General features: G+C 45.2%; 1 protein-coding gene across 3 annotated transcripts in view; it reads right to left on the minus strand.

Moving 5' to 3' along the window:
- The window catches only part of LOC142563671 (uncharacterized), a 53,169-nt gene that overhangs the window by 18,862 nt on the left and 13,457 nt on the right, over window positions 1-20,850 (minus strand). For 2 of the 3 annotated variants that reach the window (XM_075674260.1, XM_075674261.1), the window contains 2 exons: window positions 12,510-12,981; window positions 4,688-4,736 (listed from right to left, as the gene is read on the minus strand). In XM_075674260.1, coding sequence (XP_075530375.1) covers window positions 4,688-4,736; window positions 12,510-12,981 — 521 coding nt within the window. The remainder of the gene's footprint in view (window positions 1-4,687; window positions 4,737-12,509; window positions 12,982-20,850) is intronic. The other variant, XM_075674262.1, reaches the window with a different exon arrangement.

Consider the following 20,850-nt stretch of genomic DNA (forward strand, 5'->3'; position numbering starts at 1 on the left):
GGGTCCTGCGCAGGCTCATTGCAATACATAATGTAGAAGCGTTAGTCCGAATTCTGGCCAGTTCAGCGCACAATACAAATGTGTCCCACTATAATAATGAATAATGTTCCTGCACTCATACCTGTAATAACCATTGTATAATGTTGCTGTGTTATAATGCACATATATTTACAAAGGTATTAGTACTCTCTGTGCATCGAACTGTAACTTTATATCAAATCATTTCTATTGTAATGTTGCTAGTCAACCTTGCACACGTGTTGTTACATCCCTAAACTATGTTCCGTGCCTTCAATTCGTACCATGTTCATGGGGTAACACTGAGCTTAGTGTCACACATTACGTCCCCCCCTCATCTGGCTTCTGGATTGGATAGGCGCGGCTCGCTACGTGCTTGCGCACGTATTTCCGAGCGCAGATTGCTGTGCGCCTGGTTTCTGTACTAGGCTTTTATACAGTCGCTTTTTCGAGCACAGATCGGCGTGCGTCTGGTTTGCGCACTGCGCTTTTATACGATCGCTTGTCGCTTCTTTCCATTCGGCGCCGCTTGATGCAGGCGCACAGACTTGGTGCGCGCCTGCTTTTTGCACTGGTCTTTGAACACATCGCTAACTGCTCGCGCTTATATGTAAGTACGAAGTGAGCAAAGTGAGCGTCGCTTAGCGCGGAAGTGCTGCGCCGCGGGCGTACCGTGTATGTAAGCACACAGCAATGCCGGGAAACATTCATGCAAAAGCAAAGGGTCAGAAAACTGCGCTTTGTTTTCCATTACTTTGTCATGTACCTTCACACTGGGTAGCGCCGAGCGATCGCTTCTAACAAACGCAGAAATGACTCTTTGCAGCGTGTGTGGCCATTAATTGACTCCCACCACAGCCATGTGGGGTGCCACTTCAGCAGCGGTGCAGTTACCCTGCAGCCAGCTGAGAGGAGCTGGCGCTTCACTTTCTGCGTGCCAATAACTTTCCATTTTTTTGCCTGTCAACGCCCGTGATCGGGTCCACAAAGTTCACGCTGTGGTTTAGTTTCCCATTGCAGATTGAGGCTCGCTCTGTTAGCATCCACTAAGTTCGGCATGCAGTTGTATGCGGCCCATTCATCACTGTGGATGGTGGTCCCTGGTTCAACGTAGGCTGCAATAATGGGGCCTAGCGTCGCCGCGTCTCGTCTGTCGACCTTGAATAGTCGGAGTTGCCCGGTGGTCACGCAGATCATGCCGAATACCCATGGTCCACGATCTGCAATGCAGCCGTGATTTTGACGGCTCGGCGGAACGTTGTCGCTCGTCATCAGGCGGCCTCGATTGTGCTTTCGCTTGCCGCGAAGGAGGCATTCATCAATTTCGACAATCCTCCCGGGGCCACCGAGTGGGGGTCGCGCCAGCAGCTCGTCCCGCACAACCTCACGAGCTATCACGGGCGTTTACACGCAAAAAATAGAAAGTTATTGGCAGAAAGTGAAGCGCCACCTCCTCTCCGCCGGCACATGGCTGTGGGGTGGGAGTCAATTAATGGCCACACGCGCTGCAAAGACTCATTTCTGCGTTTGTTAGAAGCGATCGCTCGGTGCTACCCAGTGTGAAGGTACATAGCAAAGCAATGAAAAACAAAGCGCAGTTGCTTTGTTTTTGCATGAGTGTTTCCCGGCATTGCTGCGCGCTTACATACACTGTACGCCTGCGGCGCAGCACTTCCATGCTAAACGACGCTCACTTTGCTCACTTCGTACTTACATATAAGCGCGAGCAGTTAGCGATGTGTTCAAAGACCAGTGCAAAAAAAAAGCAGGCGCACACCATGTCTGTGCGCCTGCACCAAGCCGCGCCGAATGGAAAGCAGCGACAAGAGATCGTATAAAAGCGCAGTGCACAAACCAGACGCACACCGATCTGTGCTCGAAAAAGCGACTGTATAAAAGCCTAGTGCAGAAACCAGGTGCTCAGCAATCTGCGCTCGGTGAAGCGCGCGCAAGCATGTAGCGAGCCCACCAATCCAATCCAGCAGCCAAAGAAGAGAGGGGCAGTAATGTGAGACACCAAGCTCAGTGTTACCGTTTATGGCACCTGCTCATGCCCACTGCACATCTGTAGCCTTAGTTCTGTAACATGCTGTCGTGTAAACTTGTGTTACACGTATGAGCTCATTGTGCAGCTCCATGTTTCTTCATTCTTTCTGGGAGGAGATGATGAGGTGCCATTATTCTCTGGCTCAAGAGTTTTGGTTTTAAGGGACCTCACAGTGCGCACCCCTACAGTTCATGTTCTCATTCAATGTGAAATCACTGAGTTGCACGATTACAGACCTAAAGGACTGTGTGAATATTAAAGTCAATTTCTGCCCCACTATCTGTCTGGCCTCACATCCTTTCACCGCGCCTCGCCGCACGTGGGATTCTCTCTCCGCCGGACAGCATCTACACTGCCGTTGTCAGCGATGCGACAAATAACCAACAAATACGAACCGCACAATGCCGGTCCCCAAATGTGGTTGTGAGTTAACAATGTTTTCCTTAGCTGCAGAGTGTAAAGGACGCCAAAGAGAAACACTGATTATGTGTAGACAGATAAAGTATCATCACAAAACTCGCCTTTAGTTAATTTTGGAATAATAGGTTGACTACTATAATAGAAAATCAAAATTTTTTTATAATCTGAAGAATCCCTAATGTTTGCACATCAGTGTGACATCGTGGACCTCAATGTACTTAAACTTTTGCACCGTCGTGGCTCATTCACCCATTCACTTCTGTGGGAGCGCTGAGGAGACCTTAGTTCAAAGGGCTGGGTTTGTGCCGCCCGCCTTTAGAGCGGATGTTTTTTACCTTTTAGAGTAGATGTTCTTGCACGTTTTGATAGGTGGCAGAACAGTCACAGTTGTTTTCTAGTTTTTTTGCAGTAAACTACTTTGCAAATGTCTATAGCATGCATTAGTTACTTTCTTACAGCACAGAACACCGTGAACGAAGCATGAAAACATGCCGCATAACACCAGACAAGGCAAAGCGCAGCACGGCAGGAAGCGAAGGGACTAAATGTTATTGAAGCTTGCCTAGTTTAGTCTTGAGATTTTTTTGTTTTCAATACAATGTAGTCCCTTTTTACCAAAAACACATTAACTAGGACCAAGCAGACACAGGCTAAATTCATATATCATAAGGGCAAGCCGGTGATGGAACTTCCAAGATGGCGTCACCACCAGACATTCACTTTTACGACTTTTCTGGCTTACCATAGAATCTCTCAAGGTACAGTGGCCTTTTTTCTTTCATAATCTAGAAAAGTAATTTGCTAATATAAGTGAAGTAATTTTAAAGCGAAGCTTTCTTTGCAAACCTCCTTGTGCCTCTCTTGCTGACCGTGGCTGGCGACGGCTGCTGCTCTTTCATAGAGTAGCTAACACTCAGCTGCGGGATGGCGGCGCCATCTAGGAGCGATGGGTCATACTGCTTTGCCTGCAGTAGTGGAAGGTAGAGGGGGGGAAGCCAGCCTTCGCATGCGGGTCATTGGTTGCTGGTGGAGAGTGCGAGGGAATCGTGACATGGAGAGCCGCGATGAGACAAGAGGAGGGCACCGGAGATGGCCTCGCGCTGCGTATTCGTTGTGGCCCCTTCAAACGCGTATATGGTCACATCTGCGCCTCCAAGGGGAGGTCAGGTACCCCAAGAAATCGCGCAGAAAGTCAGCTTGCCTCTTTCAACCCCTGTAACACTGCTTGCGTTCAAAGGTGCATTGCACTCCAGAGTTCCCCATTCAAGGCATCCTTGAGCCAGATGAGAAGGTGCGCATGAACACTGCCTTAAAAGTTTTGCTTTACGTAGATTCCAACAGGGCACATTGAATCTGCGGCATTATTCTCTTTAGTCTCCTTTGGAAGTAAACTGGATGAGAGTGCCCGACTCTTGCACGTTAATAAATCGGATATTAAGAAAGCGGCCAGCTCGGCTGAACAAGCCGAACTCTCGGCTTGATATAAACATACCCCATGCCCCATGCTGCTTGGTATAAGCAGGTCGACTGCATGCCCCCTGTTCGATCTGTACGTGCAGCAGAACGATAAAGGCAATGACAACGACATGAATACCAACAGCCTATGAGAAAGGACGGTGGACATGGCAAGCCCCGTTTCAAGCTTTTAAGTGCTACTCTATCGATTTCATAACAAGCAGAGAGACAACCACTTAACACTTCTCAAAAACCTTTCACACATATACAATCTAAAAACAAGTTTACACTCTTTGGGGGCTTACCATGTTTCCAAACAAAAGTCGTGTTCGGTGTCCCCTACACTTCCTTTCTTGAAAGCTTCACTCACTACTTTCTTGTCAAGAGTGCTATCTCATGCTCATAATGCACATTCCATTCGTGACCTGGAAGTACCGGGCAGCAGTAGTAAAGAAAGAAATTTGATGGAGGATAGATTACGATTATTGTTTGGAAACAAGGTAAGCCCCAAACTGTGTAGACTTTTTTGATTGTAGAGGAGAATGCCTAGGCTTAGAGTCGACTGTTGGAAGTATCATTCCACATTGAGAGACTTTGACTGGACCTTTGTCAGCGACTTGATAGATGGGAGGGCTTTTGTTAAGGACTCTATGGATCAAACAGGCAAGGAGAGGTGCGGAAATGTGCCACCATGATAATGCTACTAAATTTGAACTCAGATGCAAACACCTCGTGCAGTTTACCCACCAACTGCTACTCCAGCCACAATGCCTGCGGTCTTGAGCTTGTCTTTGGCCTGCAAATCACACAGAGAACAAAAGGAAATGAGACTTTGAAAAAAGAAGGTGCAGGAAGCACATCAGCATTTAGGTTCAACTTACTAAGCTTTTTTTTACCTAAAGCTTTCCGCAAGATGTCCGCAACCACTTTAATGCAATAAATACTCACTGAGCCCCGATTGCTAAGCTGGCGGATCTGCTGGGCCGTAATAGCCATAGCTGTAAACCAGGCACCGTAGTTCTCTTGCCATCAAAGGCCTCCGGTGCTTATAGTAATTATCAAGAAAGGAAAGGCCATGCAGTCTGACAGAATTCATTTCGGTTAAAAAGCAGAGTACCCCATATAAATGTAGTGAATAGTGAGGCAAAACTATCACTAGTACTATCGATACTAGCAATAACTTAGTGATTGCTGAACTATCAACAGAACAAGAACTATAGATAGCACCAGCAATAGAACACTATTGATAGTAATATCAACACTGCCCTATCAATAATGCAAGTCCACGCGATACACCGCATCTTAACACTGCAACATAAACTTGGCTCCATTTCCTTTTACTGCGATAGTAATTGTATGGACACTCCAGGTGTATTTCTGCCATGGCCATTATGTTCCGTATAAAGTCCAAGGGTGACAACATTGTCGCTGCACCCGGTATGCTTTATGTGCAAGTGAAATTGTGGAGGAAGCGCGCAGTCTTCCATGGCACACAAAGCACCAGGGAGGAGGGAAAGAACGGGAGCGGGAATTCCACAGCTGCTGTGTATGGCACGGCCGCACGGGCCTTATCTTGAAAGGAATCTGCGATGGGCACAGAGTGTACGAGTGCTGAAAGCTTCATGTGCACTGTGTTTTGAACACTTAGTTCGAGTTGGAGAAGCAGCACAAAGGTAAATTTGCTCACTGCTGCTGCCGCACTTCCTCATTCCAGCATTTTGACAGTGAGTTTCCGTAGCCATCGAGTGAGATGTGTTCATGTTTGCTTGGTGCGCGTGACACCATGCTTGGTAATTTAGTTAGTAAGCAAGTGTTTACAAGTTTATACGGCCAATAAAACCACTATCCTTACTACGTGTAGCTGCCTACTTATTTTCTATCATACTCGATGCTTCGCCTTTCGGGCGAAACTGCAACTTTTTTTCTCAGTGTTTACTAATGGTCAGTTCTGCATCTATAGCCAAGAATTCCAAAACTATCGAGTGCACAGTCAAAAGTGAATGACTGCTATACTATTGATAGTACTACTACTATTATAAATATAGTCACATTATTGATACTTACTTCATTAATTATCATAATACACTGTCAACAGTCAACAATCAACTGATAGTTTTGCATCCCTAGAACTGATACATTTTCTAAGTATCATAGTTTCCTGCTATAAGATGCAGGTATTTTTCAAAAGAGTTTTGTCAGCGCATTTTGTACCATGTGTGACTTACAATGCATAAAACTATGTGTAATAATGGGACCAATATAATGTTTTTTTTTTGTGAGGACAGGAAAGCATGTGCGGCAGCCTTCTGGAAGAAAAATTATTTCATTTTAAAAGTGGTGTGATCGTGGTGATAAGACGTCAGCTCCTCGGGCTTGCCTGTATGGCTCCCCGAGCGCATAGGCTGGCCGTGTAGGCTGTGCCGCTGATGCAATAAACGCCACTGTCGTGGCCTACACAATATAAGTGCCTCCTAAATTAAACGTCAAGCATACTAGTTTGCTCTATAGTTTACTTTTCCTGAAAGAAAATGTTTACCCATGATATTGATATAGGAGAAAGGCACCACAATTTTCTATTACATTGTGACACCTGACATCAACATGTTAAAAAAGCACTGCTTTGTTGTCAGAATCATCATTAGTAGTTATTCATGTGACAAATCGCAGCAGTCTAGCAGTAGTAATAGTGCTTCTAGCTTCAGGCCACTCCGGGACCCCACCAGCTAGACGCGCGTCGGCGTCTTGCACCGCAACCATTCTCACTAAGTGGGCACATCAAAACTTCCCACCATAATGCTCTGCACGAAGAAGCTGCTGACCAAGGTCAAATTTCAAGAGCATAAACGTAAGCTTGCCAAACCTGCAAGAACAAAACCTGTTTCAAACCGCTCCGGCAACACCAGATCAGCGCCCACCAACGTCTCACGCTGCAACGATTCGTGCAACCTTTCACATTACATGAATGTCAACTACAGTTGAGTCTGCCAAAATTTATACTGACTTCGATTCGTTCAGTTTCTTGGTTATCATGCTTTTCTATTTTTTTTCCCATAAACATATAATTGAGGTTTTTCTGTATTCACATATCCTGCTCGGCAAAACCAAAGCTGGTTTGTTTCGTTTTTCCAAAACATGGATACCGGATACCAGTAAGTTACATTGGGCTCTCCGATGCTTGCCGCTATTTATTTTCGTGTGTAGTGGCATTGCAATTTGATGTGTAGCAACAACAATGACAAGCCAAAAACGCCAAGTCAGCTCTCCTCTAGTCATTTCTATGCTGTGGATGAGCCTCACTCATAGAGAAATATTCTCCAACTTTTGCCCGTGACAAGCGTCACCTGTTAAGGTATACCTGCTTCCATCTACTGAGTGCCACAGACAAGTAGCAGTAGTTTTATTATTTTCATGTGAATTTTGCACTACTAGATGGCGCCAGCTTCACAGAATACTCACTTTCTTGTGGGCGCAGTTGCTATAAAACAGCAAGAACCTGGCTCTCTTGGGTTTTAAGAAAGACAGTATGAAGTTAAGCAGCTGCAGTGACAATGGCTGCCCTTTTCAGTACCGAAACATGTTTGTTCTCCACCTGAAGTAATGAAGTATACCTGGAGAGCTTTAGCGACTTGTTTTTAGAGCTTCAACTGAGCAATGACAACTGCAAAATGTTTGAGCCTCTAGCAGACTCTTTTGCATGGATACAGTAGACAGAAATGCTTTGCCAAGTGTGCCTCTGCAATTTCTTTCGTCACAACACCAGGATTTATGCATCGTATTGACAACAAAAGCACGCTCGACTTCTATTCCAAGAAATGTCAGGCCTCTTACAGACCTTTCAAGTGTGCGCTGCCACACTCTACCAAAAAGTGGAGAGAATGTAGCAGAAGTGCTCTCTTGCTCTCTCCATTCAAAAGAACCCTCTTCACCTCTAGTATGAGCCGTATTTATGTAGGACAAGGTAGAATCTTATGCACATGCTTTTTGTGCAACTCACTTTTAGTATTTGTCGAAATGGAGATTGACAAACGGACGGGATAGAGGATTGGTATCGAATTTCTTGTTAAACGTGGTAAGAATGGTGCAGAAATTCATCAAATGTAATGCCTACAGAATTATTGGATGTCCTAAAGAAGAGAAATGTGTTCAAGTGGGCTAATGGTTTATGTTCAAGCTGTCAAGACTTCAAAGACAAAGCAAACTCAAGGGGCCCCTTTACCTTGTGCATAGATGAAAACGTACGTTGTGTGCATCGTCTTGTGCTGAGTAACCACCAACTGACTGTTCGAATAATGGCAGAATCCCTTCACAAGGGAAAACCATACATTCACAATATTTTGACAAAAATTTCGCAATGAAAAAAGTTGGCGCCAAGATTATGCCGAAACTGCCAACTCCTGACTATCAGTTGCCACGAAAAGATGGTTACATTAATTGGAAAACTTCAGACAACAGCGATGAGTATTTGCAAAGGCTCTTCACAAGAACTATTTACAATCCAATTACAAATACAATGAAGCTAAATACAACTCTAAGGGTACCGCTCAATAGTTCAATATATCAATAATTAGAAATGCAAAAATATGCCTACCTGAAGCTTATCAGGCGTTTCCGCACATCTTGGACAGTTTCCCAAGCTCATGAAACACTGGACTTATCCGATTTGCTTCTTCAAGGCCACGTCTAAAGAACCAATGTTTACTTAATTTTTGCACATGAATGTTACAAATAAATTGACCACACTGTGGAGTAGTCTTTCACAGCGTTAGCAATGCTATTCCCAGGAGCCTGCATCGCCCGAACGCGAAACTACAGTGCGCCCAGGGTTCGTGCAGAACATTTTACTTAAAATTGAAGGTAAATTCAAGAGAATGAGCAAACCGAGAACAAGGTGAAAGCGGGAGCCAATGTTTCGACAAGTGTACTTGTATTTGTCAAAGCGACAAATGCTTTCCTCGGCACAGTATTTATAGGTAGGGTTCTTCTAAAGGGAGGAGGGGCTAAGGCGAGCGCGTGAGGCAACGACCGAAGGTGTGTTAGCGGCGACGGGGTAGAATTGACAGCCCAATGACCTCTAGCAAAGCAGATAATAAAGGGGTGCTATTCACATGGCCGGAGACACAGCCGGTAACATTGCATATGCCATCCCCTCCCTTTGCTGGCATTGGTGAAAAAAGCCCCGCCCGACCGATGGCACTAGCGAGCTAAGACAGAACGGTGGACTCGTCGCTGCAGCTGCTTTTTGGTAAAGTAGCGTAGACCATCCGGGCATCCCGCGACATCATATGGAAGTTGAATTCTCTGCTATTTCCAGTTTGTGCGACTTTCGCGAGCCAGCAAAACCGGCGCAGCACTACGCAATAACGAAACTACCGTAGTGAAACGCGAAAGCATGGGCAACACTGAGTCGAGCAAAAATGAAACCTTTCGACCCCCCGCGTCGTCGTCAGGGGTAACTTCAATGAGTTCATTTTTTTAAAAATATTTAGTAGAACTGGACAAGTAGGTTCTTATTTTGTTTTATGATGCAATATAAGAATGTTTTTTGCAACGAATGATTAAGTACTAGTGAAAAAATTTAACTGAGGAGTGCTTTCGTCATTGGGCAAAGTGCTTGAATGTCCCAGGGGAGTCACTAACCATGTCGTGCATTTACCTCGATTTCTCGATTGTCAAGGCTTTATTTGCGATAATATTGACGCCTTAGAGATTCTCGAGCACTAATCTATCACTTTAGCCCGATTTCATATTTGCCTTTAGTGTCCCTTTAGGGCAGGGAAACGAAACTTATTCATACACACACAATGGATAATGGTGAAATTGTCTTCATAGCTGCAATTTCCAGCAGCTAAGCAGTTTCTGAGTTAGACACGCACTTCAAGCTCTTTGAGTGGCTTTTAAATGATGACTTTCCCCACTGTAATTATTACATTGTGTTCTAGCAAGATATGTAGTAATGTCTGGCTTCAGCCAAAGGTACTCATCATGATAATGCCAAATGGCTGAAACTTTCCACCACACATTCCTGGAGCCTAGGCCTCAACAATGGAGCCATAATGACTGTGGTGTGAAACAATTATCAAAACAACAAAAATGGTGACACGGCTTTGTCACTTGGTCTGGTTTCGTCTAGTTCCACGATGGCAATTACAGTTTAAATAAGCCAGTCGTTGGCAGCTAAGGACCTGCCACACTAAATCGCATAGCAACACTCTGAAAGAAGATACCTAGGATTATTTCCCGGTAGACATTGTCCATGGCATAGCTCCTATGTGGATAGTGTTACCTTGTGTTATCGTGCACACAGTTTTTAAATTCTTTTTGTTGTTCAAGATAAATCAAAGACGAATCAATTCCGCAGTCTCTCTGGTCTTTCTGAAACATGGTGCCATGATGGATACATGAAGACAGACGTCATCCAAACAACACCCTTTGCTTCAACGGGTTTAAGAATGAATCAGCGGTGTCTGGCTCAACGCCAAACCGTAACGGGCAGCACCACGATCGATAATCGTCAACAATGCAGCTGCACAGGCGACAGCTCTTTCAATACGATTTCAAACATGAACAGAGAAGAAGCCCGAGATGCAAATGCAACAATGTTTATCAGGGAAAATTATGAGAAGGTCGCGAATACACTAGGAGAGCACAATTGCTAACACTTCTGAAACAGGTGAAGTGCGTGTCAAAGACACAAAACCAGGTCAAGGCTCAGATAGAATTGCCTGTCGAACCGGAAGATATGGTAACAGAATGTCAAAGAGTTTCAAAGTGCGCACTTAGGTTACTTTTCTTGGGCTTCCCCAACTGCATCCTCGCCTCATAATTGCGACAGACTTATAACAGAATAAATATTGTAATTTGACTATGGGTACAGTGTGATGTAGACAGGATGAACAGAACTAGACACGCACAGCACTCTGTGTGTCTACTTCTGTCCGGCCTGTGTACTTCGTGTTGCACTCACAGTCATGAAAAACCAACAAGCCCGACTTTTTACACTGATCTAGGTGCACCTACTTTTCTCAGTCCTGTGTACCTATACTCAATGCTATACCTAAAGCCCAACTTTGTACACAGTAATTTGCTTCAGTTCAATACGTATGCGTTGCAAGTTGCGCGTCAAGATCAAAAATACTAAATAGTAAACTCCATTTATAATTAGCACTTAAATTTCTGGTGAATTCACTTGAAGCAGTTTTCAATATAGTCTCAGAACAATTTTTGAACCTCACCTCAGTCATTCATTGGCTTTTTGTATTTTAATGCTCCTTGGCGTGTTACCACTACATTCACATGATTAGATTTGTCAGTTTCTAGCCTTTTCCCGAGGTGATCCCGAAGATAGTGCACCACAATCCAACGCTACACCAACGCATGTGAGAGGTGACGCAATAGTGTGCCGTGAGAAGTGAATCGGCCCAATTCCGATCCCCAACTCGCTCACGAAGACCTGAGGAGGCCACACACTGAGGTCACGGCGTCTCGAAGGTCATGCGCCGACTTCTTGGCAGTGCCACTAGATGGCGCAGAGTGTCCAGAAAGAAGAAACAGGAGATTGGCGGCCGCATGGCACATTTCACAGCGTACGCACAAACCGATGCACCGTGCATTTCAGAGGCCACATGCAGGCTTCACAGCAGTGCCACTAGGTGGTGCCAAAAGTTTATAGAAAAGAACGAAAAAGGAGTCCCACTTCAGTACATGCCTCATACATAACTCATTTCAATGGTGGCAATAGACTACCTCACTATATTGATCCAATGCTAAATGCATTACCGTCGACAGCTATTATGACATGTGTTCTGCCCAATTTTTCCTACCACGCAATGATGCAGCAATTTCTGCAAACCAGCTGCTTCCTTCTCTTTATTCCAGAAGACAATTTCACACAGTAGACACCTCCCAGTCGACGACATCAGCGGTGGCAGGTTATGACACAAAACTCTGCTGCTATCTCTGTAACCATAGGGCATATCACTGCATCCACACTGCTCCACTGATGTCAAAGTCAACATTTCGGACACTGCAAACAGCTTTTCTTGCCACCCCGTGCTGGCCCTAGGCTGAGACTGTATAACGAGTGTGCTTTGGGTCACTTTTGCACCCTCATCCTTGCCTGCAAGGCATTGTGTGCACTGACGTCAAACAGCTTGGCAACGGATATGCAACTTCGTCCATGCTTGGATAAGATTTACAGTGTAGCAATTTCTCATGGCAGCTCAAGATGGGCTAAATTAGATGGGCTACCAAAGCTAAACCCTTAGCTTTGGTAGCTTTACGCTCATATGGGTCTGCATGAACAGTGGTACTTTTCCTTCTAGTTCTACATGTTTATAAACAATGGCGTCTCTTTAAAACTTCCTCAACCAGGTAATTTTAGAGTTTGCTACAAATTATTGTGCGGTGCAGTAGATTCAAGTGCTTTGTCTATATGGACACAGTGGTTAACAGAGAGACCAGAGATGAATTAGCTGTGCAAAACATGCTTATCCACGTCTTTTACTGATTCTTCTACAAATCTGCAAAAACAAATTTTCGAGGAAACCTTAGAGCAAGGACATAAGCTTACCTCAGAACTCAGAAAATGTTGCTCATCAGGAGGCTTGCCATTGCCTGGTGCAGAGGCTCCAGGCGCTGAGCCTGAGGGCTTGGGCTTTGTGTCTGTGTCTTCCGACTCAGTATCATCTCTGTTGTCCACAGTGGCACCAGGCTGGTGGGAACTGGCAGAAGCAGTCTGCGAAGTCCCCGGCTTTTCAGCAACTGTGCTGTCCACAGCCCTTTTAGGCTTGATAGTTGTGGCAGAGGCAAGTGGCGGCGCTCTAACTTCAGACACTAATCTTAAGCCCTCCAACTCTGCGATCAGTTCCCCGTCCACAGGCCTGCAAGGCTGGCTGGTCCTGGAAGAAGTGCGCAGTGGTGCTGTAGCCCCAGGTACTAAGCCAAAGTCCTCCGTCTCAGCAAAAAGTTCTCCATGCGCGCTCATGCCAGGCGGCATGGAGCTGGTAGGTGCATCCAGTTGCGGCAGAGCCATGGCTACTGTACTGCACAAAACAAGGGATCAAGCTCAGTGTACTATCCCCTTTTCCAACTTATCAGTTGTTTCTCACAGATAATATCCTGTGCAACAGGTGCAGCACTATTAGAACACAGGTTGACTGACTAGTGGTCTTTAATTACTTCAACTATCACTTGAACTATGAGACACAACGAGCATATCTTACAGTCAAGATTATTCTTCACTTTGCATTGACTTTGGCCAAATGCCAGAAAATGAATGAACCAGCAAGTGAACGCACACAGGTGAAGCAGAGGGTATGATGAATGCAGGGTCAATCTTCATCCTCTGCTATCTTTCACACGTTCTACACACTTCCCTGCTGGTCACCGATTACCTCCACAATTGGTCCTAATACAGGACAAAGGAACTACCTTCGCCTGGAGTCAACTGCATCCAGCCTATTTTCACGCAATCCCTAGTCGCTCAATGTATCTTTCTGCCAGGTCACACTGCACTCCTATCCTCAGGCTGCCAATTCGTTTAATTTAATGAATAGCCAGTTACCTACTCTTCTGATTACACAACATGCCAACTCCCCTTAATACTACTAACTCTCACCTAGAATATCATCTATTTGGATTTTATCACTAATCTATGGTGCTGCCTGCCGAGCGTAGTCACTATAGATTGTAGGAGATGTCGATGCCATCCGATAAAAGAAAAAATACACTTTAGTGTGAAGGACCAGAACCTGGAGGAATAATAGACGTGATAAACTGAAAGGCAGACCAACTGCATAATCAGGTAGCCTCTTGCGTTTAGGGTTAAATCTTTTTTATTTAGCCAGTATTACGACTCACATCTGTGTTCCTTTTTGTTGTTGTTGTTGGCATAAGTCTTGCATTGTTGTTCCTAGGTTACAAAGTATAGGTGTGACTTTTACCTGGCAGGCTCTGTCGTGCATGTAGTTTCTTTATCTTAAATTTTTCGTTGTCAAGTTCTGCACAAATACATATCTCTGTGTTTGAACGATAAACTTGTAGTTGCAAGTCAGTACTCATGCATGTTACCTTGCTTTCTTAATCCTCGCATCATTGAGCACCATATTAACAAGTATAAACATTCACCAAATGCCACAAGTTTTCCTACTATTGAACTATTCAGGTTACAAAGTATAGTTGTAAACGAGAAGAACCAAGGGGCCCAATATTTATTAGTCATATCATAAGAAGCTAACAAACACTGACACCAAGGACAACATAGGGGAAATTAATTGTGCTTAATAAATGAAATAAAGAAACGATAAATTGATGGAAATTAAAGTGAATGAAAAAATTGTCTTCCGGGATTTTTCGCTCACGGCCAACGCCGCCGACACCGACGACACTGGCTTTTCTGCGACAATAGCTCCTTAATGCTGTCGCGTTAAAACTTGCCGCAGGTGGGAACCGAACCCACAACCTTTGCATTTCGTGTGATGCTCTACCAATTGAGCTACCGCGGCGCTGTTTCCCCATCCACTTTCTTGGGTATTTATGTGTCCTAGTAGAACCCTGGGAGTGTTAGCCAGCGCCACCACTCACAGACTTTGGCGGCAAACGTGGAACGCCCTTTTTGCCACAGGCATCACGAGAACGTGATCTTTTTGGGTGAAGGCAACTGGTCAATAAACCCACATATGCTACCTGAAAGCATCAATGTAGCCGGATTCGAGACCCTCGTTATGTAATAAATTAGAAGAAAGGGGGTTAACCGAGGGGCCCGATTTTTATTAGTCATATCATAAGAAGCCAACAAGCACTGACACCAAGGACAACATAGGGAAAATTACTTGTGCTTAATAAATGAAATACAAAAAGATGCATTAATGATCTATCTACATAATATATATATATATATATATATATATATATATATATATATATATATATATATATATATATATAATTGACCGCAGGCAGTTCTGCAAAGGCCCTTATAAGCAGACCCTAACTGCACCTAGCCACTAAACGAATGAATAAGGTGGCTCTAGCCTAACCTATTCATAGTCTGTATCAACACTGATGTAACCGAATGATGTCCCCTCACTGTTGTCGGCGTTCAGCTTCAAACCAGCCGTATAGCTTCTATATTACAATATGGCAAAGCGACACAAAGAAAACAATGCCAACGTTAGCTGCCCATGAAATGGCAGAAACTTCACGACTTGTGGACTGAATTGAAATGTGGTCCCTTGCTGCTGATAGATGCATGACGCCATGTAGAGCTCAGCTAGCATGCACTGTCACCGTCACTGACCTGAACAAGCAGACAACGGTCCCTGCAGCAATTTTAGAGGGTGCAACGAATACTAAAAAAATATAATTTTCGTTGGGCAATGCGGGGGATGTGAGCGTTCTACGAGTAAATATGGTATGTGCTCACACTCTCATCGGCTGAATCTAAGTTATAGAAACTACTAGATCAAAATGAAATTGATGCAATTGCCACTGCGCACGAATGCAGCATGCGACTCTGTGTGACATGAACACTGTCCCGTGCACTTACACACGCTAGCACACAGTGGCGTAGACATGCTATATTCCTGGGGCGGGTTCTCTAGGGGGAGGGAAAGTTCGTACAGTGTTTTTACACTGGCTATTTATTGTCAGTAGTTCATTTAAGGGGGTACTTTCCAGGGCGTATGTTTATCGGCATGTGTCATATGTTGTCGCCGTGTGCATATCGACAGTACCATGACACATGCACCACCGAGCAGAGATCTGAGAAACACCACACTTGTGCGAGCTGCAATGGTGTGGGGGTAGAACACTGGCCCCTTTCCTTCTGAAGCAGTAATACACTCGGCAATGACTCTTTTCTTTCTTCTAATGCACAGAAACAAAGCCTGCAGCTGCAGATTACCAGGTCACACGCACATAAACAAGACAAGGCACAAAACATTGTTCAAACGAACAGAGGATCAAACAAACAAATACATTGGTCAAGTAGGTATATAAAGTCCGGGAGTGTTTCAGATGCAGCAACTACAGTGGTTATCCTGCGACGTGAAATGTGTTTTTTCTGGCAGGAGTTCATTTGATAAAGTCGTTCGCCACAAGATCTATCGTCGGATACAACTTTAGAAAAAAGGGGGCATTTACTCCTCCGAGGCGAATGCACACGAGCATTCACCAATGGGCGTGCACTCTGGACCGACGTCATGAGCCGGTCAGCCGGTAACCCCGCCGTCGGAGAAGGTCGCCGCCTGGGCTTCGAACTGGGTGAAGTCACGTCAGCTGTGCGCAGCAACGCCTCGTCACAGTGAATTCCTGAAGTGTTTGTGATTGTCTATCATGCCGGAAATATTACTGCGAGTTTACGATGCGGCATTTGCGCCACGTGCATTTATTCTAAGCCGTGATCCAACAAAGAAACATTGCATCGAGCATCGCTGACGCTGTGCTATGCTACGCTTTGCCTGAAAACAGGATCCCACACCGACCGCTGCAAACACACCTCCTGCCTGTTTGTTCCATGTCTTTTTTATTTCACTCCCGAGTGAAGTTAGGACGAGAAAAGTTTGCCAAAGTCTGATGCCTACAGTGAGCGAAGGGTGTGTTCGTGTACAGTGTTGCTGAGTTTCTCGTCAGACGGGATGAAGTGATGGAGCAAAACCATTCTCAGGAGAAATTAGAAAAGCGTGCGCGCATGAAACAAACCTACGAGCGTCTCAACAGAAAATATTTGCAAAAGAAGCCTCCAATGCAAAGATTTGTTGCCGCCAACTTAGCAAGAACGATCGTGGTCAGCACTGAGATAGCCGAGAGTCTAAACGGCGGTGTTCGAGCGTTGTGTAGCACCGTCGATTGATTGCTTTCCACCAGTGCTCACCATGCGCGCAAGATGTAGAATGCATGCTGTGGTACAGTCACGCATAAGTTGTGTTGCCAGCGCTCGATATGGTTTCCCACAACATAGCTTAGTGCTGCTTTTCGATTCTCGTGATATGTTGCAATTAAAAATTCCCAAGACAGTGTTAAGAGAACGGTTAAAAAAACAACATACGAGAAGGTAGGTCCAGCAGCTTGTGAACCCGCTTCTATAATACTTCTACCCGCGTCTGTTTGTAAATCTGTGTGTTTTCTTGCGTTTGTAAATTTTTTTTTTAATTTTCCACATTTCTTTATCTTTGAGTTTTTCTCAGTTTTCACGTTTGTATGTGAATACGTGCCTGCTTCCACGCATGTTTGTGCTTACTCTTATTTCTGTCCTTTTATTTTACATTAGCATTTGTTTTTGCTAGTTTCCTTTCAGCAAAGTCTAAACATTTTCATTAACCAATCTCATTGGTAGCACTAATTCCTGTACACTGTGGGCTGGCCTCTTCCATCTCATTAAAACCTTTCTCACTGGTCAACCTCGTCTGCTCAATCTGCCTACTTGCTGTGTTTTCTGTCCTTGCTTCTTGTGTTGTTGCTGCAATGTGATTAACCAACTCACTCAAAACAAATTTTGATCGCCTATGAAAACAAAAAGGTTTAGAGATACATTTTATTAAAAGCGTCATGTGGGTTGCACAGTAACTTTGCCTCTTACCTCTGCTCATGCTTATGCATCAGTGCATGTGGCAGCTCGCCAGAAATGCACATGAAAGGCTGCATATTGCGAAACAACACATTGCTATCCTGTTGCATTTTTTCATGCATTCAGTTTTAGTAAACAGACTGTTTCGCTGCCCATCACATATGATGGTAAAAATTTTCAACATGAATAACATTGTGCAGTGGGGTGTCATTTCCTGTCTGACGCTTTCGTCATTGCAAAGACATATTTCAGTGAATGGAGCCCAGCAAAGCAGTACACTGAGAGCTTTCGCAACTTTCATCATTTATTACATCACCAATGTCATTGTCTGAACCTGGCCGTCGATCACTATGCCGATGGCTTGTGAATTAAACAATTGCCCTCAATAAAACACATTCAACTTCACTCAGCATTTTTAGTACAATGCTAGCAGAGCTATTCAGGGTGAATAATTGTGCTTACACTGGTGTTACTTGCCCGGTCAGATAAACAAATACAACAATGCCTGCGGCATGACTGTGATTTGACGTGCAGCCTGCTAATGGTGCCTTTCAAGTGTGCCCTCGACTACTGCTATTAATAGTTACCCGAATGAGTATTTTGGGCCTCACTAAGCTAATGATGTTTGATAATTGTTCTCTTATTAGAATTACTTGCGTGGGTCAGGTAACCAAAATAAACAATGCCACCTTATGAATGTGTGTTTGCATGCAAGCTGCCAACAGTGGCTGTCATTTTCGTATCGACTGCTGCCAATTCACCAACAATGGCTGCGGCATCACTGCGCTTTGACGTGCAGAGTGTTAATGGTGCCTTTCAAGCGTGCCCTCGACTACTGCTATTAACAGCTACCCGAATGAGTATTTTCGGCCCCACTAAGCTAAGGATGTTTGATAATTGTTCTCTCATTAGCATTACTTGCGTGGGCCAGGTAACCAAAATAAACAATGCCACCTTATGAATGTGTGTTTGCACGCAAGCTGCCAACAGTGGCTGTCATTTTCGTATTGACTGCTGCCAATTCACCAACAATGGCTGCGGCATCACTGCGCTTTGACGTGCAGACTGTTAATGGTGCCTTTCAAGCGTGCCCTCGACTACTGCTATTAACAGCTACCCGAATGAGTATTTTCGGCCGCACTAAGCTAATGATGTTTGATAATTGTTCTCTTATTAGCATTACTTGCGGGGGCCAGGTAACCAAAATAAACAATGCCACCACATGAATGTGTGTTTGCATGCAAGCTGCCAACAGTGGCTGTCATTTTTGCGTTGATTGCTGCCATTTCACCAACAATGGCTGCGGCTTGACTGCGCTTTGACGTGCAGAATGTTAATGGTGCCTTTCAAGCGTGCCCTCGGCTACTGCTATTAATAGTTACCTGAATGAGTATTTAGGGCCTCACTAAGCTAATGATGTTTGATAATTGTTCTCTCATACGTATTACTTGCCTGAGCCATATAACCAAAATAAAGAATGCGACCACATGAATGTGCTTTTGCATGCAAACTGCTAAAAGTGGCGGTCAATTTTGCGTTGACTACTGCTGTTTCATCTACAATGGCTACGACATGGCTGTGCTTTGAAGTGCAGAGGCTAAAGGTGCCTTTCAAGCGTGCCCCAACAACTTATTTCATCACAGGGCCCGTCATGCTCGTAGGTGGCTGCCCAATAGAGTATTTTGGGCCTTCTGACATTGGCATTATGCATATCAACGGGCTGAAAAAAAACAGTAGGGGCAGCACAACTGCACGCAAAGCAGAATGTGCTTTGGTGTGCAGGCTGCTAAGGGTGGCTCTTAATTTCACGTTGACTACTGCTTTTTTGTGTGAAGCTGGACAGTGGCTGCCCGAATGAGCATTTTGGGCCCCACATAGTTATTCAGGGTTAATAACAGCATTTGAATTCCGATTTTCCAGCATTTCAGCACGTTTCCATGCCAATACTTATATTGAGCACGATCTGTGCAGGACGTTGCTTTTCCAGAATTGGGCTTCCATTTAAAGGAATATGTCATCAAATGAACTGCTTATTTCTTTGAGAGGTCACAGGAGAATGCTTGGCTGCCGTGCTGCTGTGCTTGACGCACAGTACACCGTTTCAGTGATGGGAGATCCATTGTTGCGTGTGCCGAGGTATGTGTGGCCGGCAGGAGGTCTGGACCCCACTTCATGCAGAGTCAGAGACAAGGAGAGCTTTCTCGGCGAAAAATTCTTTATACAATGTTTACATTTTGTCGTCATTATCAGGAGAGAGACCAACAGAGCAGCTGCAAGCTGCTTAAATAACACCCCTCGGTCCCCAGATTCCCCAGACAGTCCCTAAGGACGAAACAAGGCAGAGAGAGAGAGAGAGAGAGAGAGGCTCCGGGTAGCCTCCGTGGTCTTAACGCCGCTCTCGGTGGCCGGCGCTTTTTCGAACTGCGCTGCGGCGTCGGGCCAATCTGGCGGTCCGTCAGAATGGTGCGCCGGGGTAGTTTTATGGCCCACATAGGACAAAGGGGACCAACTGCAAGGCAGGGGGTCGAAACACAGCCCCCCTTTGGAAACGTTCCCAAACACAGCAAGAGTCGTTCATGGTGCGGGCGCCGCCGGACAAAGGAGGGGGGGGGGGGGGGTTGCATTGCTGCCGGCACAGGGAGGGGCCGAATAGCAGTCCGTGATCCGGTGGCCGTGTCCGTCGTGGACACCATGCAGCTGCGAGAAAACCCGAGCCGTGCTCGTAGTCGTGTGCCCGCAGCAGGCACCATGCGGGGATAAATGCTGCCTCCACGGTCAACACACCATAGCACTGGCCTTCTGTCAGGCAAATCCCAGGGCACAAACATAACACCATATATGCTTCGAGAACTCCTTAGTGATCTTCTCGACCGTCGGTATCTCGTTGCGGCGAAAGAAATCGGGCGCATGACCTCGGCGCGCACAACGTGTCATACTTCGTGCTGAGTTTTCTTTTCTCCGCATTTTCTGGGCACTTTCGCAAGGTCGTCGACAGTTTGCCACCCGAAATATGCGAAGCTTTGACCTCCCTCCTCACCCTGAACACTGCTTTCACTGACATGAAGCATCCCGAGTTTGTAATGGTTGCGATAAATGCACTGTTTTATATAAGTACTTGTTCAATAGCAACTGATTCATTTGAAGCTCAGAACAGTAGTAAATGTGCCGTGTACATGTAAACAAGTGCAAAAGCCATGCAGAGCTGCTCTTTCTACTTTTGTCACTTGCAATGAAGCTAAAGAGCAGACGACAGGCAGCGTTGTGGAAGGCACGGGGTTATTTTTCTGTCGCGATCCGGCATGTGCTGTAGCACATGAGAGCTCTACTAAACCAGTCATCAAAATAC

Source organism: Dermacentor variabilis, chromosome 11 (genome assembly GCF_050947875.1).
Source record: "Dermacentor variabilis isolate Ectoservices chromosome 11, ASM5094787v1, whole genome shotgun sequence".
In the NCBI taxonomy this organism is placed as follows: Eukaryota; Metazoa; Arthropoda; class Arachnida; order Ixodida; family Ixodidae; genus Dermacentor; species Dermacentor variabilis.